The sequence below is a fragment of the Crocodylus porosus genome, unplaced genomic scaffold (genome assembly GCF_001723895.1).
Source record: "Crocodylus porosus isolate Cpor-Errol unplaced genomic scaffold, CroPor_comp1, whole genome shotgun sequence".
Taxonomy (NCBI): Eukaryota; Metazoa; Chordata; order Crocodylia; family Crocodylidae; genus Crocodylus; species Crocodylus porosus.
In genome coordinates, this window is record NW_017728906.1 from 48,060,690 (window position 1) to 48,084,122 (window position 23,433).

General features: G+C 41.2%; 1 protein-coding gene across 8 annotated transcripts in view; it reads left to right on the forward strand.

The window, feature by feature from the left end:
- The window catches only part of BCOR (BCL6 corepressor), an 82,996-nt gene extending 60,396 nt beyond the window's left edge, over positions 1–22,600 (forward strand). For 6 of the 8 annotated variants that reach the window (XM_019529096.1, XM_019529095.1, XM_019529099.1 and 3 more), the window contains 7 exons: positions 1,662–1,990; positions 2,300–2,569; positions 10,671–10,837; positions 18,977–19,122; positions 20,345–20,422; positions 20,636–20,786; positions 22,040–22,600. In XM_019529096.1, coding sequence (XP_019384641.1) covers positions 1,662–1,990; positions 2,300–2,569; positions 10,671–10,837; positions 18,977–19,122; positions 20,345–20,422; positions 20,636–20,786; positions 22,040–22,334 — 1,436 coding nt within the window. In that variant the 3' untranslated portion in view covers positions 22,335–22,600. The other 2 variants (XM_019529101.1, XM_019529102.1) reach the window with 2 other exon arrangements.
- The last annotated feature ends 833 nt before the right edge of the window (positions 22,601–23,433 follow it).

Below are 23,433 nucleotides of genomic sequence, written 5' to 3' on the forward strand. Positions count from 1 at the left end.
AAAGGAGAAATTTATTGACTATTTGACCTTTGCAATGTGAAGTCTAGAAACTTAAATAAAAGTATAGCCCCTTTACAATACGCATTTGTCATGTGGGCCACCAATGCATCAAGTGAGCCAAATCTGACCCATGAATCGCATGTTTGAGATGTGTCTCTTGGAATATGGCTGCCCTCAGGAACTTCCATCCTCACAGATTTGAAAAGTCTTTTACATACTATATTTATTGGGGGTGGGAGAAAGGGAGTGGGGAAGGAAGGCAAACACTTGAAGCTGCCTGCAAAAGAGATTCTGGACTTCTTGCCAGGTTAAATTTCTTCAAGGGCAGGTTTCTGTGCTGGGTGCAGGGTAACCTGTCCATTCCAGTTCCACCATGTTGTTTCATCCACATCTGTCCTTTTCTAAAAGCAGTATCATTTGAGAGAGACATACTTTTGAGGTTCTTGGGAACAAAGGAACCTCAGTCATGGTTACCTCACAACTTCAAAAGATGTTTTGGCATCCTCTGTCTTTTTGCTGTTGGTCTGGCAGATTTTTTCTCCTTTCCATCCAGCGCTTTTACTTTAGTGTGTCTATGTGCTTTCTTTGTCAGTTCCCTCTCTCCCTCCTTCCCTTTCACTCTCTACCCCATCATACCTCCCAAGAAGGCAGTTCTGAAATCAGCCCCAACTGTGTTCCAAAAGGAAATTCAGACTTCCACTCAGTCAGCTTCCTTTACCTTTACTTTTTTCTAAGCTTTCGCATACCTGCAAAAGCAGCTATACATTTTACATCTAGTAGGGCTGTAAAATTGTACGTGCTTAGAACAAAGCAATGGAGGAATCTGGATGCTATGGGAAGCCTAGAAGAAGGAACAGTGCATCAAAATATTTTTATCTGTAGGTGGGCTAAATCAGCCAGTGTTACAAGGCAGATCAGAGTCATCTAAAGTTATTTACTCCACAAGGGACACAAATATTTTGTAGAGTGTCACACAGAGCCTCTTTGAAAAATGCTTCTTTAAATTCCTTACAATTATTCAAAAGCAGTAAAAAAGGGACATGTTGCTTTCTCTGTTCATTGTCATCTTTGAGCATAGAGTCCTTTCGGTATTCTGCTGGTTCTCTCCTGGAAAGAAACTTCACCTTAATTATTCCTCCTTGCTGCTCTTCCTCCACCCCTCCCAAATCCATACCTCTGGCCTGTCACTTAAACATGGAAAAAGCAGAAAAAAACAGCAGTTCCAAGCATAAAGGCAAAAGTTAGTTCCCATTCAGATAAGACAGTTTACAGGTAAGGAAACAAATTTTGTCTTTCACATTCATCCAAGCCAGGACATTTCCAGTTGAGACTCTCAGCTTTGCCCATTGATGCTAGAAGTTGCGTTGCATCATTTTCACAGTATAGTAGGATACTTACTATTCAGTCCCTGCAGAGCTTAGGCACAGTAGTAACAGAAAATGTCATGGAGCAAGTTTATCAGAGCAATTACAACTACTTTAAACATAGTGCATTGTGAGCTAGCTTATTTACAATTTTGAATATGGAATATTTAAAATATTAATGATTTGCAAATGTAATCAGTGAATCTCTTAACCAGGGCAAGAGCTTGTGTTCGGTGATAACCATATGTTTTCCTTTCAACACACCATGCAACGTGTGATGCCTTTCCTCCCATGTAGGCTTGCCTCTCTTCCCGGTGTCTCCGCACATGAAGGGCCTGTCTTCTCCCAGTGCAAACAGCAAAAGGCAGACTCAGCCAAGCTCCGCTCCAGCCTTGAGGTTGGTTGCCAAACAGCAGAAAATTAAAGAGAGCCGGAAGACAGATGGGCTGTGCACAGAAGAGGAGGAGGATTTCCAAGCTGCATCTCTGCTGCAGAAATACAGCGAGTGTGAGAAGCCATCAGGGAAACGTCAGTGTAAAACAAAACACTTGGCACTACAGGAGAGGAGAAGGAGGTCATCCCTGACAGGGGATGACACTACAGATATTGAAAATGCTGAAGATAAGGTATCTTTATTTAGACTTAATCGTCCACTAACATCACAGGTTGTACAGCAGAGCCAGCCTGCTTAAAACTAACACAGTAGCATGCTGTAATAGTATTTCAATTCAAACTCCTCCTGTTTTACTATTTGCATGCTTTGAATCTGTTCTTAGTCTGCCTATTGTAGCTGTAAAGACTGATGAGTTGTACAATTAGTAGAAGTAGTAGATTTTTCTAATGAGAACAGAAACGTAATTCTTAACTGGTAAAATATATTCCCATTGGTGTATTATTAAAAGTGGGGGAAAAAAATCCAATAATTATTTTGACAGGTCACGGTAACAAGAAAATTCAGAAAGCGACCAGAGCCTACTTCAGACTGTGACTCCTCGCCAGCAAAATCACATGAGCAGAAGCTGTATGATCGCCTGCAGCAGACTCCCTCATTATTACCTGTCTCTCAGCCCTCGCAGCTGCAGATTGCAAGCCCCCCTCAGGAGACCACCCCAAGTCGTCCCATGCCGCCTGAAGCGCGAAGGCTTATTGTCAATAAGAATGCTGGGGAAACTCTTCTGCAAAGGGCAGCTCGTCTGGGATATGAGGCAAGCTTCCTTTTAAATACTCTGAATTAAGATGCAGCAATTGCAATTCTTTCTTTTTTTATTTGTTTGTTCATTTGTTTTAAAAAATCTTGTATTTGTGCATATGGCTCAAAGACTTTGCAGTTCTGGTTCATATAAGCTTAGTGCACTGAAAAAATACTCAAAAAACCCCAAACAATTTCTACCTTGCCCATTTGTATACTTGGGATAGTTATTGCATGTCTTCACTAAGTCATACTTTTCTTTGTCTGCTCTTCTGTGGCTGTGAAGAATGAAGCTGTTCAACTCTGGTTACACAGGGTTTGTATGATAAAGACCTGAACCTCTGGTGCTGCATACCCTCCACTGCTGTCATAGCTAAGAGGGATTGAAAGCAGCCAGCACCTTTCAGGGCCTGTTCTTTCATAGTGAGATTTTGTAGAGATTTGAAAACCCACTACTGGAGGTTGTTATAAGCTGTTAAATGTTGATTTCCTATACTATGTATGGAGAGCTTAATGAGTTGTATTGTTTTTACTTGTGGCTTATGCTAAGGATGGTTAGTTTGAAAAGGAAGTTTTGGGATTTTTTATATGATAACGAACATAATGGTAGGTATGTTCTTATGGGTATTTGAATAGGTTGCAGAAAGGATTCTAACCGTCTTTGGAGTGTGAAGCTTTTCAGCACAGTTAGACAATCCCACTCTACTCAGGTGCTGTTTCTATTAAAAAAAAAATGTAATGGCTGAATTCTTCAGCTCTGCTGTTTTGAGACATGTTTATGTTTTCTTGTTGGGGGAAAGAGGATATGATAGCATGGAGTCATTTTCCTCAAATTAAATCTTCAGTTCTGCAGAGAATTACCATAATGAAGTGGTCCGTCGTTGAGAGAGACAACTGATTTTGCTGTCGGAGTGGAATGATAAAGTTTGCCTTAGCTTTGAGAGAAACTGTTGTGCTTGGCAGAGGCCTGTCCTGCTTCAAAGACTGCCTGCCACCTGAAAAACTTGGTTTAGTCTGGGAATTTGTTTCAGTAGAGGTCTTTTCCACCTTTGTAAGTTAATCTGGAGAGACTTCCATTAATCTAGATCAGTGGTTCTCAACATTTTTTTTGTACCAGGACCCATTGGTAAATATTGATGGCCAGTCCTGACCCAGTGCCCTTCACTCCCAACCTGCGGGCTCCAGCCCCCCCTGTGTGGGGCAGGAGGCTAGGACTCTGCCATCCTGCAAGGGAAAAGCCAGTTTCCCATGGTTTTCTGTTTGAAAGGAGAATCCGTTTTTAAAATCTTGTTTGTGATCCTTTCATATATTCTTATGATCCACTTTTGAGTCATGACCCACAGGTTGATAAACGCTGGTCTAGACCAGAGGTGCTCAACCTCTGGCCTGTAGAACAAATGTGGCCTGCAGAGCCTTGAAATCCAGTCCATAGGGCTCCCCACCAGTCAGGAAATTTGGTGGCAGTGCAGCAATGGCAGTACTGCCACCCCACCCCGCTGCCAAAATCCCAAACTCCACGGGGCGGGTTGGAGCCAGGCCATGAACGCCCCTGCATGGCCAGATCAGGGCAAGCCCAAACTCCCTTCCCTCCATGTGGCTGGGTTGGGGCTGGGCTATGCCCCCTCCCCCTGCGTGACTGGTTTGGAGCCAACCCATGCCCCTTCTGCGGGGTTAGGCCCCATCCCCTTCCCTCTGTCCAGCCGGGTTGGGGCCAGGTCATGCCACCCCTGGGGGTGGATTCCTTCTCCCACCTGTCTGGATCAGGATCAGACTGCTCACCTCCGTGCATCTGGATGGCAGCCCACCACACCTGCCCCGGTCTCCATATTGGGTACACCAGTTGGATTTGACCTGCAGAGGGATCAGGCACTGTCCATTTGGCCTGCTGGATAAAAGCATCACTTGGCCTAGGCAAAAGCTAGTAGTCCTAACTCTGGGTGCTTTTACTTTTTGCCAGGAGATACTGATTGTGACGATTCCTGTAGCAGCTTTGTAAACTATATATTTATTTTTCTTTTTAACATCCATTAGAACTGAAATAAAAACTGCATTTTGTATGTACAGAAGACTATGTGTACAAAAGTAAGTGCACACTGGAGCCTCTTTCATACTGCCATGTGACATTCATGACTTGACTTTCTTCACCAAGTAGTCCTTCCTGAAGCCAACAGGATTACTTGCAGGGGAGAAGTTCACTTGCATGCCTGAGTCTTGATAGGGTCAAGGCCTAAAACCCTCTCCAGCCATAAAGTAAACAAATGAACTGCAACATTGAACTGTCTTTTAGTTCAAAAAGGCTCTTGTTTCCCTGACCCAGTTACCTGGGATTTTGACTGGATCGGAGTGAAGACCCTGGGGCTTATAAATAACTTCCTTTTGGTCTCCAGACATTTTTGGTTTGATTTGGGATCTGATTATATATAATTCTCTATACACGTATATATATTTTTAAACAGAGCAGCGCCCTTAGATCAAATCGACTCTAAAAACTCTAGTGAATGTAGCTTTTTTCAGTGTGCAAAGCAGTTGGTGTTTGCACTGTGAGAAAGGGAAGAAAGTTTGGTAAGAAAAATCCCAGGTGTAAGCGGCTGTGGTACAGCTTAGGGATTTCCTTTGAGGAACAGACCTGAGGTAGTCTCACTCCACGAGAGCTCAGTTTGTGACACCTTGTTAGTTTGATCACTCAGAGAAGCTGTCAGGCTGCTTCCCCTCTCACAAGCAAAGCACTTGCATTCCAGGAAGTAGATTCTCTGTCTCTCAGGAAAGGTGATGAGTAGCAGGAACAAAATGTTAGAGGACATGCAAAGATATACCCCTTTTCGAAACCACTGCTACCCCCTGCCCTCCCCAACAGTGGGAAAACACTGGCTGTGCCACTGGTATGCATTGGCTTTAGGCCCTCCCTCATGCCTTGTAATTCTGTCTTGTTGCCATGTCTGCCAGTGGCGTGACTTTCTGAGCCTTGCTGAAATCAGCCACTATGGCAGGGTGTATGGAATTGCATGCAGTTCTGCAGCTGCAGATCAGCTAAGACATTTAACAAGTTGCTTTTCATTACTGAAGAGATACATTCATATCGACCAAGAGCTTAGATTAGCATTCTGTAAAACGGGGCAGGGGGGCAACGCTCAGTGCAAGTACCACAAGTGGCAGGGGTAGCCTCTGCATGCAGCATGTGCAAGATCAGGGAGGGGACAGGCAGCACAGGAGAGGACAGAGCAGGAAGCAGAAGGCAGAGTAGGAGATCAGGCAGGGAGCGCAGGGAATGAAACAGAAAGCAGGGCAGCATACTGCTTTCTGCTCCCAGCCCAGAGAAGCAGATTAGGCAGAGGAAGGGGATCAGAGTGGCACTTACAGAGGGTACAGATTTAATTTGTGGCATGCTTACCAAAAAGCTTGGCTTCCACTGCTATAAGCTGACATCAGATGACACCAATGTATTTCATCAGTTTCTCTTTGTAGGGCTAGCTCTAGAGCAAAACCATGGGAAGCCCTCTTCAGCTCCATCTCCACCTGTGACCAGGTCCTCCCTTTGCAATCCAACCTCTGGCGCTGCATCTGCTGAAATAAGTATATGCGCATGCACATGCTGGGAGGCCTTCAGCAGGCATGTGGCTGAGTGATGCATCGCATAAGCCAGACAGTACCATCCTGTTGATGCTGCATCTAGTAACAAACAGCCAAACAGCAGCAGAGAATCATGGTGAAGTGGAAATTTTAAGTTCGTCCGGAGAAATGGTCAGATCTCCTTTTTGCTACCCTTGTGCGTAGTGATTCTCAGTTATCATGACTCGTCCCCATGCCAATTCGGCACTGCAAAGTGAAGTTGAAAAGTAGGGTAGGTTCCTTGGGGGTCATAAATAATGCTAAAGAGGGTACAAAACTGATGTAACGAAGGCAGCATATGTAGCCCTGTATGCAAGCCTTTGATAAAATGGTTTCTACCCTCTGCACTTCTTAGCAGGTAATATGCTTTGTCTGTTGTCTTCCCACACACCTTCCCATTCTGAATGATGATTTATAGTCCCAGCATCAGACCCTGCTGTGGGAAGACAGTGTGAAGAATATGCATGGAGGCCTAAAAACCCTAGTGGTTTTGTTTGGCAGGAGAGATGTAGGAGCAGAAACCAGCACCAGTAGCTGTAAAGTTTTTCTAAACTCCCCACCTCCACCCCTCCACCCCAGTTCACTTCCCGGACTGTATTTGAACATATTTTCTGGCATTACTCTTGACTAATATATTCTCAATGGCGATGACCAAATAAGCTTGCCTAGATTTCAGCTTTTTGTTTCTGGGTCTGTGAGCGTGCAGAAAAGTTGGAGCAAGGATGCGTCTTGAGGGCCTGACTCAGTTGACTCATTGACTCATGAACTATTGAAAAGTTCATGCGAGTCTTGCTTTCATTTCAGCAGACTTTGAATCAGGTCCTTGGCAAATGCGGACAGTAGCACTGTGCAATGTAATCTCCCTTTTGGATCTAGGAAATTTCCCCTTTCAGAACAAATCTTTAAATGGCTTACGTTTGGTAAAGTATAATTTTAGCAATACTGTTTTTTGCCTATAAGGACCCTAAAGACATGGGGGGTGAGAGAGGGGAGGAAATTAAGTTTGTGTAAGTTTGATGCAGGATGAAATGCTATTTTATATTCTCCCTAGTGCTTTTTAGTGGAAGTGTTTTGTACTGTCAAACTTTTCAGCGCTTTTTAGTGATTTTAGGATTAGATCACAACCAGAAAGGAAGCGAAATTAGAGAAAAACCCAGTGATTTGAGGACAGATGCATGTTCCTTGGACACTCGCTATTGAAGGCAGACTATGGCTCCCCCTTCTTCCCACCTAGATTTTCCACAGCATTTTATCAGTAGATCGTGCAGTAGATTTCACCTGCATAATCCATAGATACTCATGGTGCTTTGAAGGCATCTATCCAGAGCCTTGTGCTTCTCAGCAACTCCCCAGCTCTGTGTAGCTCTTCCTTTTTGCTGAGGCTGCCCTGGAGTTGTGCTGATCAGTTCCCCTGATCCCCCTTAAAGTTTGTGAGCGGGGGTTACTTCATAGGTGAAGAGTGGCTCACTAGAAAAGATCATCAGGGTCTGGGCTCTATCTTGGGTAGAGGTTTCCCTGTAGGGTTGGATGGAGGAGAAACAAATGTTTTCAGCATCTAGAGTTAGGGAGCACAATGACCCTACATGCATTGAGACCTAGGCGGGGTGCCTGATTTTGTATATTTGAAATATACTGAAATCAGGGGCATCTTTTCTTTTTTGTGTATAGGTCAGATTGGGATTAAAACTGTTGTTTAACATTTAAGGTTAACTACTTGGCTAAAGAAACTGCAGCAAGAAAAACAGCTATGGCAAAGCTCTTGCTGGCAGCAAGCTAGCTGACTCTTTGGATTAATTTAAGAGTAATTTTCAGATGGCTGCTTTAAATAGATCACCTGACTAGATCTAAATTGCCCCATGCAAGCTTCACAACCTCTCTAAGGTTAAAGAGATACACACTTATGAAACGTGTTTATGCTGCCACATGTTCCTGCATTCAGCAATGACAGTTAATTTTTCTATGAATTGAATAAATCATGTTAAAAAAGTTAATGAGGCATTTAATTAATTAACAATGTAGAGTTTTATGGTCTTCATAGTTACATTTTGTAGCTAGTGACATTTCTAACATGGAATTGCCCAACAGAATTAGCTTTTTTGTGTCCAGTCAATGGGCGTTCCATCAAAGAACGGCTATTTCCTTTTTTTAAAAAAAAAGAAAACTGAATTCAGATCCATAATGATTTTAAAAGGTTTTAGAATGACAGCTGGATACGCTAACCCACAGCATTCTCTTGAGAGTCATCTAGCTTGCTACCAGTGAGGCCTTTGTGTTAGGTCTGGTGGGTGGGCTCATTGCTGCCACCTTTTAAGGACAGCATGCTTCATTCCACCTTCAAAACAGCACATGCAGACCTGAGGGCAGACTGTGTCCCCTGGTATTTCAGCATGTCTCTTATGAGCCTTATTAGATTTGAAAAATAAATTATACCATTGTGGGCTTTTTCTGAATTTTTTCTTTTTTAAAAGGGGAAAAATTGCTAAAAGAGTTTCACATAGCTTCTTCTCTTTGTCTTTCTGTTATTCATTTAAATACATCTTTCTGCTTAAGAACATTTTCCCACCAAAATAAATCAGCTTTTGCCTAAAAAAACTTACAACTAGAATGTTTCTGTTTCAAAGGGAATTCTTGCTTCCAGAATTTTAATTGCACTTAGATCTCTTGGGTAGGCATGGGACAGTGCCAACAAGGATCTGACTTCCTAGACTGATTTCAGCCTTCAGAATTATTAATAGGGGCAATAAAGCTTTTGATTGGTAAGGCATCAGACTGCTGGGATCTAGGGTAAATTGATCTGTGCACCAGCAGTAAGTGGCTGATGCACTTGATCCCAATGTCATGTGACTGGGTTTCTTTCCTTAGCTGGGACAGACAGCTCATTAACTTGCTGCTATCCACTTTACTCTGGTTAGTGAGGGCCTGCTAAAAGAACAGCTTCATGCTGTATCCTAGATACCAGTTCTCGGGTCAGATATACCAAGAACACAGATTATTGTGGGCTTTCCGGTAGATTCTGAAACTGAAAGAAAAAATGCATTTTAGCCAGCATATATTTTATTCTTTTGGGAAAGCAAACAACCCCCCCCACCTTGCTTTCAGATAAACATGCAATTAGTTTACAAAACCAGTGCTTATGCTTTAAAAGTAAAGGATACACATAAATGGATTGCAGTTCCCCTCAGTACGTTTTGAATCATTTTACAGATGGGGGGGGGGTGTCGTCATCCAACACAAACTGAATGAGACTTGTACCATCCCACATTTTTGGTTGAGTGATGGAGCAGTCATTGTTTCAAGGTTGCATGAGAGCGTAGAGTTGAGGATGACCTAGGCCGTCAACCATGGTACATTTGACTGCAAGATGAATTGTGTTAAATACACATGACTTCACACAGCATAGGTTAGTTACAGAAAACTAGCATCGGGGTCTACTTCTGAATGAAGGAAATCACTGTGGTTGAAAACTGGGCTTCACTGACTTTAAAGGAGCTAGAATTTTCCTAGGATTAGTTTTCTAGTGGCAAACATTGTCCCTTACACCAGCGGTTTCCAATCTGTGGTACAGGTACCACCAGTGGTGCATGGACATCCTGACAGTGGTACACGTTAACAGATTTATTATAATTACTTTATATGACAAAAAATTGCTGGTGGTACTTAAGGTTGTATCATTTTAAATTGGTGGTGCGCAATCTGTTAAGAGCTTGGGGAACCGCTGCTTAACACATCTAAAAAAACAAGCAACCCCTTTCTTCATCAAACTCACTTGATTACCGGTGTACTTGGAATATTTTTGTGCCAAATTATGTATATTTAGCAGTCAGATTAAAACACATAAATACAGTAAACTCTCTGGTAACCGGCACTTTACAAGCTGGCATGCTCTGTTAACCAGCATGCCAGCTTTTAAGGAAAAGTGAAACCGGAAGTGCCCACTGTGGCACTTCCAGTTTCTCCGAGCGCCCACAGCCTGAAGCAAAGCACAGCCCAGGGGCATAACAGGCTGCGTGGGGCTGTGCGGGGCCCACCTCCCTGTCCCGCAGGAGGGGCGGAGATGCAGCGGGAGGGGCGGAGCGGGAGAAGCGGCAGCCAGGGCCACTCAATTAACTGGCATATTTTGTTATCCAGCATCCCCCATTCCTGGATAACAGAGCTTTTACTGTAGAGGCCATATTTTAGTTCTTAAAATGTGGGCATCTTTTCTGTGCTTTGTGACGTTAGCCAGTACAGACAAATCCCTTTTGTGTGCATAAAGAGCTCACTTCTGCTTATTACAAAGCTGTTGTGCTTGTGAAAAAATTACTGTCGCTGGCTTTCAAAGTTACACTTCTCCCTCAAGAGGAATTAAAAACTATACAACTGTCTCTATCTCCCTTTCCTTTCCAGACAGGAGACAGCCTATTCAAAGAGAGGTAACCCAACCATAACCTAAACATGTTAAAGAAAAGGTATGCACATCTCCACAGCAACAAATAACTTGATCTATCTATTTTCCCTTTCTCTGTTTCCAGGAAGTGGTACTCTATTGTTTGGAAAACAAGGTCTGTGATGTAAATCATCGTGACAATGCAGGTTATTGTGCCCTGCATGAGGCCTGCGCCAGAGGCTGGCTGAGCATCGTGCGACATCTCCTCGAGTACGGGGCTGACGTTAACTGCAGCGCTCAGGATGGAACCAGGTTAGCAACGTTATGATTACAAAGATAAATAGGTAGTACTTTGTAGCAGACTAACGGAATAACAAATGACCAGATAATGTTATGCATGTCCGAGGTCCGCTTTCTTTCCCAAAAAAAAAGAAAAAAGAAAAGAATGGTTAAAGCAACTTGTCTTCCAAATGTTGGTATCCTAGATGATGTCTGGCTCTTTGGTTTTGTAAGTTCTGGAGTTGACTAGTTTACTTCAAGTAGAAATTTAGAATACTTTTGAAATAGCTGTTGCATGTTTCGTTAGCATATCTAGTATCTGGGGAAGCAGTCTGGCTGCTTACACTATACATCTGATTAGTTAGTCTATAAGGTACAATTCCACTTTGCCGTGTTTCTAATTGCTAGTCATGCCAGGTATGAAGAGGGAAATGACAGACTCCTCACTCATGTAATTCCCCCCACACTTTTTTTTATGGACTGAGGAAGCACATTTTTTTAATTGCAGTTTGTTTGGTGTGCAGTTCATTCGTTCTGTTTTATTAGTGTCCATGATAGTTTTTAGAAAAATAAAAGTGTATTATTATACACTTTTTTCAATTCTGGATCTTTATAAAGTTTTTAATTGAGCAGTCAAAAGAAATGCTACCTGTAGGTTATGATCCTATTTATACATTCTAGGTCCTTTATTTTTGCCGAAATGTTGTTTGCTTTATTAGAGTTGGTGCCAGGAAGCACTGCATTTGCAAGTACCTTGTGCATTAGTTGTGATTCAGTGTGTTGGTGCTCTTGGTTATTTTACAACTTTCTTTTTGTCATTCAATAATTGAGATGGTTTTGTAAAAAAGTCTGCCTGCTTATATGCTTTTCTTCCTCTGCTGACACCGGCAGTTTTTACCTTCATCAGTACCATAGATATTTTAGTTCCTGTTTTGGGGTAGAGGTGAACTTTTTTTCCTGTGTTGTGGGGGTTGAGGAGGTTGTTCTGCATGATTTCTTTAGCATTTAGTGCATATTGTTAAGTACAAGAAGTTCATTATCTAATCTTAAATGCTTCATCTTTTTTTTTCCTGGGGAGCTTTTTTCCCTTCAGTGCTTTGAAGAGCAGTAGGGCAGGTCATTTTATATTCTAAGGGGCACCTGCAGTTAGTTAGCAAAATGTGATAAAGTATTCAAGTTATCACCATCCAAATAACCCATACCTAAAAAGCAGCATAACTAAATCTGTTTCTTTTGTTTCTAAAGTCTTTGTGTATCAACTTGAAAAACAGTTGGGTGGGGAGAACTTGGGAAAACAAAGCACCAAGAGCCCTGGTGAAAATGGTTCCTTAGATGATGATGATGAGCACCATTACCAGCACATCAGTAGAGAAAGGAGAGGTTTCTGGAAAAAACATTAAAACCAGGGCTGAATAGAAAGATCCCTTCCCTTTCTCTGCTATCTAAGACAGATAAAGGGAGAAAATGGTAACCATCCAAACAAAAACAACCCAAATCCCTCCAAGGCACCTAAAATTGTTTTTTGGTACCTCTTTCTCTGAATCAGTGTCATTCCTAAGTAGAAATAGATAGGCCATCATGAAAAGCATGCTAAATTGTTTGTTTCATTTGCCAGGACAATCTTACAGAAAACTAATCTGAGAAAGTTTCCAAATATTCAGTAGCATGTATAAATTCAGATGCCACCTTCTTCTATTTCAGTTCACAAATGCCAATTATTTCTGCCATGCCAGGAAAGAAATTAGCTACATGCACACTGAGGACTTCAGTTGTGTCTTTTTGATATGTTGCTTGCAGGGGGGGGAGGGGGAAGACACCTTAGAAATAAATACATCGCCAAATCTCAACAACATGATCACAGGTATTACAGGCAGAACTCCTTTCACTTACTGGTAGCAGGTTTAACTTCTTGAAAAGCCTCTCCATACCTGGCCCATCTCAAAACAGACAATCTACTGTTGTTACCCAGGAGGAGTCTGAAGAATAAAGAACAGAGTAAAGGACCTTGTAGAGCAGCCCCTGCTTTTTTGGTTTGCATAAGATTTCTGTCCCAGCGAAAGAAAATTAGGACTTTCGTAAGACAAATCCTGTTTCTCCTGTGAAGACTTAATAATGGTCTGTGTCCCTTCGGATTTTAAAGAGGAAAAAAGTAAGAAGCATGCACCTGGTCTCCCTCAGTTCTTTTACTTCTTTACTAGAATTCCCAAGCTTTCTAGCCATTTAAACAAGGAACGGCATTCACATCTGAAATGTCATAGTACTCTGCTTTTGCCTAAGCTGAATATGCCTAGTCTGCCCTCTGTGCCATTCAGCAAGCACAATATCCAAAGAATTTTCAAGTTGCCAAACAGCAATGAAATAACAACATACTTTTGGAGTTCCATTTCAAGATTGTAGAAGTGACTCCCAGGAGGCCAAGCCATAGTGGTATATCTGCATGCACTTTGTGTTTCTCTAGTATGTATCTTGGCTTCCAGCATGGTCGCAGTCTACCATTGTTAAGATCTGTCCTAGTTACTGCCATCTGTTTTTCAACACTTAACATGTATTCTCCAGAATACTAGCCATTGCGGTTGTGCTGTCAGCCCCTGGAGATACACGTCTGTTCTATTGCTGAACTAATAATAAAAGATTATTGGAGAAGGATTTGAGATCTAAGTCTCATCTCAAATATGCTGCAGTCACTAAGGTCTTAATTGTAGTTCCCCATAAATGAGCCCTGGTAAACATTTTCTTTTTTTTGGCAGAGCCCAATAAATGTCTTTGCTCAACAAAGAGCTTAAGGTGATCAACTATCTGATATTAAGCAAGCACCATTATTGCCTTGTTAGACCATGCCTTCTGATTCTTTGGTTTTAATCACCAGTGTGTCCCCCCTCCCCTTCATGACAAAAATAGACATTTTTCAAATGAAGCGTGACTGTTCTATATATAAAGCCTACGTAAATATAGGCTGTGGGTGCTGTTTTCTAACTATTGCACCTTACCTGTTAACCATGAGCTCTCTGCATTGCCTGGTAGACTGGTCAATGCACTAAGCCAGAGAGAATGGCTTTCCCCAGCCAGGTTATTTTGCTCTTTTGGCAGCTGAATTAAGCTGGTCTCTTGCTAAGAGGGCCCTGCCAGAATGGCTTTCTGCCTTTTGTTCTTCTTGGCAGGATGATATCCTGCAACAGCTCATTTTATTAGAGGAGTGTTAACTGGCTTAGCCATCCTCCAACAGCTTGCACCTTGTGTTCTCTGCAGCAGCCTTAAATAACAGCATGCACTGAAATGAAAGTCTAGCATCAAGTCATTGCATCGTACAATAAATAACAAACAGCAGACTTGCAGGCCTTTCTTTGCAACAAGGGAATTCTGGGGGTGTCTTAATGATGAAGAGTAAACCTTGAATGGCCTGGTAATTGCCAGCACCCTGTGAGGGAATTGGGAAACTTCAATTGCAAGTTTTTCTAATTTAAGAAGTAGCCTGAATTAGCACAAGGTAGAGAATCTGGATCCTTGCCTTCATATAGGATAGTATTCCTTCAGAGCTCCCTTCTGAAGCTTACAAAGAGAGGTCTTTCTAAGGGCTTATTAAATGCAGGTTATACTGCTTTACCTACAGCATTGGGCATAGGTAATCACTGCTTCTGAAATTTCCAGAAAATAAATCATTTGGCTGAGTGAATAAAGCCCTGTAGTGGATTCCAGAGGATTCTTTCTCTCTCTCTCTTTAATTAATTACAAATTGGTGTGATTTGTTATGGATTATTGGAGGAAGTTGTAATTTATTGGTAGAGGTTTTTTGCCATTTCCAGAGAGATGAACATCGACAGAAATGTGAAGACTTCTTTACATGTCACCCTGAGTAAAATGTTAGTACTTGATTGTGCTTTTAGGCTGCACTTGGCAGGGGCTCTGTCGGCAAATACGCTTATGGTGCTCTCTCTGTCCACGTTTACTCACCCACCTTTTAACTCTGCTTTTTCTTCCTCATCTCTGGGCACCATTTCCTTTTTTTTCTTCCTTTTTTTTTTTTGCTCTTTCCTTCTCTTGCTTCCTCCCTTGCGCTGAGCTTTCCCCTTCATGTTTTGAACTCCTGTTATGTTTTTGAAAGCCTCCTCTCCCACCAATTGCAAGCAGTTATAGAAGACAAATATAGAGGAGCTGCTCTTTGATGGGGTCTGAGGGTGGGTCAGGAAGCTCAAACAGTTCTCCTTGCCACTGGTGGGGGTGTGTGTATGTGCACAAAAAAGATAGGGCTCTGAGGCCTGAAAAGCAGCTGCTTCCTGTGCAGGCTTCCTGCAACACTAGAGCAGGGGAAGCAGTTCCTGCAGGTCACTGCAACCAGGGGTGTGAGGGGGAGGCACGGCTGCTGCGCTGAACTGAGCTGAGCTAGGAAGCTGCTCTGCCTGGGGAGCCATAGCCTGAGCTGGTGTGCACTTGAGGAGAGGCAGGAACCACCCTGGCCTCCCAGCAAATATCAGTCACTTCCACCAAGCCCATTCCCAGAGGAAAAAAAAACAAAACAAATGTAGCAGTTACTCTGATCCCTCTTGGCTTTGGCCAGATCTGCCATACCAGACCTTTGCAAACTGGGTAACCCAGGGAGGAGGGGAGTAGGCTCCAGTAATCATGTACAGCAGATCTGATGCTGCTTCCCCTTCCTGGGCCTCCTAAGGGGCCAGCCTATCTTTTAAGAAGTGTGTGCTGGGGTCAGTAAATCAATATGATGGCATCAGTGTGTGGGTTTTGGACAATATTTCCAATGCAGATGGGCTTTAGGGAGCCTGTCAGACCAACAACTTCTTTTAAAAGCTCAGTTAAGCCTGTAAATGTGGGGGGGGGGTTTCTTTTTAAAGAAAACAGTTAGAAAATCCTGATTTTTTAAAAATAATATAGAAGATCCAAATATTCAAAGTTTTAAGACTTAAATAAAAGAGTTAGTAAATCTATATATAATTTCTTCAGGTCTGGCTGGCTGCCAATGTCCTGTCCTGTCCCCCCCACCTTTCCCCCGCAACCTGAAACTAAGGTCTGCTTTTTGCCCAGCAGGCTCCACACTTTATTTGCATCTTTTCACTGTGGGTCACAGACTGTCCCCCTTTCCTATCGTAGCATAGCATCCACCGCACTTGCACACGTGCCACCAGTCTTCACTTCAGTTACCTGGTGACAGCAAGAATCACAAGCATTTCCTTGTCACTTCCCTAGCAGCACCACATTTTATTACATGTTTCTTACTACCCCACAGAATATATAGTTACCAGAGCCAGGACAGTTCCCCCTTTACCCACCCTGTACAAATCAAAGAACAGTCTCTGCACAAGAAGGCTGACTGTCTGAGACAAGAGACATTAGATAGATACAGAGAGAATAAAAGATAAAAGTAGCAGTAGCAGCATGTCTCCTCAGTACTCTTTCCCCAAGCACATTGAACTACTTCTGTGTTCTCTACATTGTGGGTTTGATGCAGAAATTAGCAGCTGGCATTCTCTGGCCTGCTGTATGCAGAGGGTTAGACACGATCATCCACGATCCCTTCCAGTCTTAAAAATCTACACATATAGGGTTTGACACTGGCTTTCCTTAGAATACCAAGTCTGGTTGGAAGGCCACAGTCCTTATTTTCTAGGCATTCAATATCTAAAAGATGTCAGGATAACTTAGAGAGAACATAAAGGCTGGGAATGAAAATTGTGGCTTGTTCCCTTAGTACAGTCTTAGGTGTCAGTACCAAGGGAGATCTGGCCTGTGCAAGAACCAGAGCTTTCTTATGAGCAGGTTAGAGACAGTGGGATGAGCAACTCCCCAGGGACTGAGAATTAACAGAGACTTTGCCAGTTTTTATTGCTAGTTTAAGATGTACTTCCTTTGGTCCTGCATCTCTAATATAAGCATGTAGCATGGTGTATATAAAACATAAAACAATTGATGTGCCATGCTTCCAGCACAGAAAGAGAACAGGCGCCTTGTGTGTGACAGTCACATTGTTTAATATGCTATTAGAAGGCATACAGATGCTTTGGTGAAGAGGGCTGTAAGACAGCATGAAAGTGAATCCAATTGCAGACAGAAGTGACAATTTTTTCCTGATCTGGTCACAGAAAGCAATTTACAGCTGTGACCAAACACAAGTACATGGCTGCAAACAGCTTAAAAATGGCCGATTGGGTGAAAATCTGACCCTTCATTGCATGAAGTATCAAATGAAGACATTTAAAAATGTAGCGTCTTTTGTAACGTGTGTCTGGGGAGCTCCAGGTCTGTCCTGTTATCAGAATAGGAGGGGGGAAAGGGAGCAGAGGGAGTTCAGATGGGGGAGGGGTTGTTTCAGCCTCCCTGGAGGGTGGGTTGGATATTGGAAACCCCCCCCCCAACCAGACTCTACCCTTCAGCACCAGCTGGGGAGCCCCAAGAACAAGGTCCTTCTGCTGTTTCCCTCCTCTGATTCTGAAAACGGAGCACTGGCAGAGAGCCATGGCCATTGCTATGGGAACATGGCTGCAGGCTCCCAGCCCGCAGCTGGATTCCTCTCCCCCCCTGGGACCAACAGTGAACTTCTGTTTGGCCCTGCCTAACATTGTAACTCAGACTGCTTTGCAGAAATCCTTCTGAGTTCCTGCTGGGAGCTGCGTGTCTGTCTGCACCCAGTTGTGCTCAAACAAATTATTCTGTAAGCATGACACCCAAGTCCCCCTCATCCACTAGACAAGCCATGACTCTTCTGGAAGAGGATCACTACATCTTCCATTCCAAGCTGCTCCCATACCTGTGATCCTGCCTGCTTTCATACCCGTGACCTCACGTTAAGTTCGTCAGAAATTGCACCGTAATTAGCTCTGTTTGGTCAGGATGGAAGCCATCTTGTTTGGAAGATGCAGGTGCGCACAGTCCTTTTGTTGATGGCCTGTGTGGGGGTGAAACTCTTCCTGGGTTGTTGGTGGGACAAGTTGGGATGCGGGGCGTAGGGTGACGATTGTTTGCTAAGTTCCAGGTGTCTATTTTTTGAATGATTTAATATTTTAAGGATTTTGCAGGAAAGTCCTATGTCACTATATGTCTTTATGTCTCTTCTGAAATAGTTGAGTCTGAAAGTTTTAGTGTCTGGTGTGTCTTCTTTGGTAGCAACTGTGTAGATGCCTAGGATGCTGAACATAGGGGAGTACAAAGGAGTATTATCTTTTGGAGAAAATGAATTTAATTGTTGTAATTAGAGGCCACTGAATTTAATATCCTCTCTGCAGCCACTCTCCTGCTCACCTCCTTTTGAGTTTTTTTGTTTTAAGACCTGTTTCCATTAGAGGCTACATGTTCTGTTGCAGATAACTCCGGTTGTGTGCGCTCAGTGTTTTAAAGACAGAAATTTCCTACAATTTTATAGAAACTTAACTTGGACTTACATGCATGCATATTCATTACTATATATGATTTCCAAAGTCTCAAAATATGCATCTGTTTTTATACATTGATGATGTCCATAAAATGTGTAATGTTGCCATCTAAGAGATCATAGAGAATAACATCAAAACAGTCATATGCTTTGATTTTTGGACTGACCCCATTCTACAAGTGGAGTATCTGAATTGTTCCATGAATATATTAATTACTACTTAAATATATAGATATTGCTGCAGATTAATTCATGGCAAGTTTTCACAAATGACTCCTGCATACATAATTTAGAACTGTTAGGTAACTTTAATTTATCCATCTACCCAGACAACAGTTCAATGAGTCTGTCCTCCCCAGCTGGTCTGGTTAAGTTACATTGGCTGACAGTTGGAATGTTGTAGTGGTTTGCCTAAAGTGAAGTACTTTATAGTGATAACACATATTCTGCCAACCTCAGTGTGTTTAGTAACATCAGTGTAACTTTTGTTGGAGCATCTGGAATAGGTGCACTAGGTAGTGTACAGGCTCCCTCAAATGGCTATGACTCTGCAAAGACAGGCAAAGTGTAAAGAAACGAGAACCGATAACCAAGTAAAATAAGCAACTCATGGACTAATGGCCCTGTTGATAATTCTGTGATGACTTTGTTTTTTGTTTTACTTAGTTGTGCTTGCCTGGCAGAGGTACAATTTATAAATAAGGCGACAACAGTGACTCTGCACTGATTTCAAATTTACACTGGTTTAACACTAGCATGTTTTAAAAGTTTAAGTCTAAGAAATCTGTTTTTTCTAGGCCTGTCCATGATGCAGTGGAAAATGATCATTTAGAAATTGTCCGCTTGCTACTTTCTTATGGCGCTGATCCAACGCTTGCTACATACTCAGGTAGAACCATTGTGAAAATGACACACAGTGAGCTAATGGAAACATTTCTGACAGGTATGTTTCCCTGTGTTTTTTGTTTGTTTTTGTCCTGGTACCATGATTTCACTGAGGCATTTCCTGCCTCTGAAGCCCCAACCAACCAAAGTTTGATTGTTCATTGTAAATAGTTACTATAATACACTTAAGTGACTCAATATTTTGTGTGCCAAAAACAAGTGAGAAGTAAAAATTGGGAGCAAGGCTGTGGACACTGACTTGTATGCTATCTGAAGTTTCTAGTATGGTGTGTAATGTGTTGTCATCAGATTTTATTATTGAGAGACCAGCTGTTTGGACCCTGATCAGAGTAGTTACTATGAGTACACAAAAATCTGTTTAAACTAAAATAAGAAAATTGCCAAATATAATCGCTGTGTGTTACGGATAATTAATTACATCTATTCATATGTCTTAGTTTTTAAGTTTTAGTGATTTATTCCCCCCTCTGCTTTCACCTTTTAAAAAGTTCAACCTACTATTTTTTGTTTACAAACCTATGAAATCAAGCTATTCAATATATAAATGCACTAAAATGTATGGAAACATTTTAATAGGTTCTTATTTTCCCTATTAATTTTGGGGTAAATATGGTTGAAATCTTTTGTCATTTATGGGACCTTTTTATTATTTATAATCACTAAATTTCAGCTACTTGTGTATCAAATCTAAAGGATTCCTTTTAGAGAGCAGGGAGATGTCTGCACTGTCCTGAAGTCCAACAGGCTGAAGCTCTCAAATGAATTTCAACATGTTGCAGTGTAATTCACTGGCAAATCCCACATGCTAAGGCTATACACTAGTTAAAAACAGCTTAGAAGTGATGGGATCTTACTGTAATACCCCCTTTTCTAGTCTTTTCATGTCTACATTTTATGTTCCAAATTCCTTATCTCCAGGAATTGTGTAGGGAGAAAAGTACTAATAAGTTACTACAAGTCAAAGCTCAGGACTCCCTGGGCTATGGTCTGTCACAGCGATTTGTGTAAGAATACAACTTTTTATGGGTGGAGTCAGGGGTAGGAAAGGGGCCTATGGGGAAAGTATATTCCAGGAATATTCACAGGACTGGTATGTACATGCTGTTCTTCGTATTATGTATGTGAAGACTGTTTTGTGGATTATTTGAAGGGAGGTCTGAAGTATGCATATTGAGACCCTATGACACACTGTCTGCTAAACTTGCCAGCTTTTTGTTTTTCTGATCTGTATGTTTTTTGTTGTTGTTTTTCCTCTCTAGAGTATTTAACTGACCTGCAAGGTCGAAGTGTTGATGACCCTGGTTTGTACTGGGATTTCCATGGCAGCTCTGTGTGTGGTGAGCAAATGTTATCCTTTATTTTTTGTATGTGAAGGAGCTTCAAAACATTATATAGCATGTCTGGGATTTTGTTTGGTTTTGTGGTAGAGGAAGTTAGAAGGGAAGCATCTAATTTTATTTACTGCTTAGATTTAATGGATATATTGCAGGTTTTGCTTTACTATTCTTGTAATGCTGATTGGTATTTTTTGCTTTGTTTTAAAAAACTAGATCCAAAAGATGAATCTGGATTTGACATCTTGGCAAACCCCCCAGGTGCAAGTGATGATGATGAAGATGGCTTTAGCGATGTTTTTGAATTTGAATTTTCAGATGGGCCTCTCTTGCCATGTTACAACATTCAAGTGTCTCTTTCTCAGGGGTAAGAACAGATAGAACTTCATTGAAAAAATAGCTGAAATAATCTGTTGGATGTGGCAGTACATCCATAATCTGGAGCTATTGCTGGTATTAGAGTACCACCATTTAGAATTTAAAGAATTGTGTAGCATAGTTTTTAAATAAAAATGTTATGCTGTGGGAGGTAAGAGGGGTCAGCAGGATTTGTCAGTAGGAGTGTGGAATTCCAAACAGCAAAAGGAATTTCAGTCAGTATTCTTATACTGTCTTTTTAGAAAATAAAAAGTATAAGGTGCTTTATAAATTGCAGTTAACATAAAAGGTAGTTTACTATTTATTTTTGTACATCTCAAAAAACAGTGAACTAATGATTGAACACAAGACGCATCAAACTTATGTTCACTACCTAAAAAATGACCCAAATGCATGTGTATACTTCAAGCAGATTAAGAAAGTAATGTTAATTGTATTTATCTTGGTGAAATTTCCCCTTTTTAATTTGCATATCACTACTGCTAAATGGATGTTTTCACGTGGATGACAAAATGGCAGCATAACTACAGCTCCATCATTCTCATGCAAAACAAATTTGACCTGTGGCTCACACAAATAGAGAAACGACTTATAGCACACTGTGGTTGTACACACATACTGTAATGCTGTTGATCACACAGACCTGACGGTTATAATTATGTAGTATCTCCTAAATATGTCTTAGCTCAGTAAACAAGCACTGTTCTGGTTTGTAGCAGCTGTGTATCTTAAAAGATAATAAGGCATTTTAAACCAATCAAAACTGATATATGTGGAGATCAAATTGAAAAAAAAAATCTGAAAAATCCAACTAATTGATTTTTTCACTATTGGCTGCTTTAAAATTCTAAGTTGCTGCAGGTTTTAATTATTTAATAAGCCATTTGCTAGCTGCTAAATACAAAGGAACGCTCAATCATGTAAAGACTTAACACATGCGAGTAGTCATCAGCGTGACTATTAACATGTGTAAAGGTATATACCTCTGTGTTTACAGGACCTGGATCTCCGTTAATTCATCATATGGCTAGACTGCCGCCCCCCAAAGCCATGGTTGGATATAATATGGGTAGCTATTTCCATGTGGACGTACTACCAGTAGTACTATTGATTTCAGTGGGACTATTTGCATGGGTACAATGACTGAGATGTGAGACATAAGGAAAAGCTACTTCTTGCATAATCAGGATGATGGAAACTTCATGGCAGTTGTTTGAACCCTCCCTTTCCTTTGTTCTACAGACCACGGAACTGGCTACTGCTCTCGGACGTGGTAAAGAGGCTGAAAATGTCATCTCGCATATTCCGTTGCAACTTCCCTAAGCTGGAAGTTGTCACAATCACAGAGGCAGAGTTTTACAAACAGGTTTCTTTAAGTCAGTTGTTCTCTTGCGCTGAGGACCTTGGAGCTTTTAATCCAGAAAGCAAGGAACTGTTGGACTTAGTAGAGTTTACGAATGATCTTAAGACTTTGCTTGGATCCTCACTTGAGTGGGTGCATCCAGCTGATGACCATCCCTTGGATATTCATTGGTGAACCACCAGGCCACTTAATGTACAGTATCTTATAAAGTTAATTCTTTATGTATATGTGTTTAAAATGCAATTGTTTCTGTAAAGAAAGGACACTATTAAATATGAAAATATCTTTCCTTTATATAAGAGAACTGAATTCCAATTGGATGGATTTTGGAAGATTTTTTTTTTAAACTTTAATCGGTTTTTACAAAGTTGTTATATAAATGTTTCTTTAAATGCACACAGGCTTTGGGATAAGTTTGTTTTTACTTGGAACACATTTTTTTTTTAAAAAAAACACAAAAAGAACACGCCCACACGTTGACTTTGTTTCATACAAAGCACTGATTACACAGAACATACTTTTATAGGTGATGTGATCAAAGTCATGTGGCTTGTTTGGGAGATAGAATTTGGTAAGGCACTTCATGATATTATTTTTGGTTTTTTTGTTTACAGAATTACCTGCTTTGGCCAGGTAAGCACTATTGAATATAATTCAGTAGTTTGTAATATAAATTAAAACCCATATCCATACACATCAACTAATTGTATGAACTTTTGTATCCTAATTTAAAAGCTGTGAAATTTAGTTTTCACACATCAAACCGGATTGTTTATATATGTTTAAACATTTTATGCTCTTTATTTAAAGAAGACTTTGAACTATTTTTTCTGTACCTTGTAAGATATTGAAAAACTAACATATGTTGAAGTTGCTTGAAACTGTACATAAACTAAAATTTTTGAATTGTGTGTTTTATGTTTGAGATCTGTGTTTTAACTTTGTAAGTAAATTCTCCTGCCTTTGTATTTATATTTTACAAAAATTTTCTTAAAGGCAATAAAACTGTTGAGAAATGAAGAAGTTGATGTGGCTTCCTTTAATTCTGTGCATGATTTTAAAATTGAACTGCTGACTTTGTGATGGTTACATAAATGGAGTGTTACTGGAGCTAAGGAGGACGGATACAGGTGCTGGGAAGCAGCTTATAAAATCTGATGTTGGATTCAAGTTGGCCTAACAAGGCCAGGAGAAAATATTGGAAGTTTTATATGGAACAGAAACAAATCAAGCTTTTCTCCCATAACATCTCCATTTATAGGGGGTTCTCTGG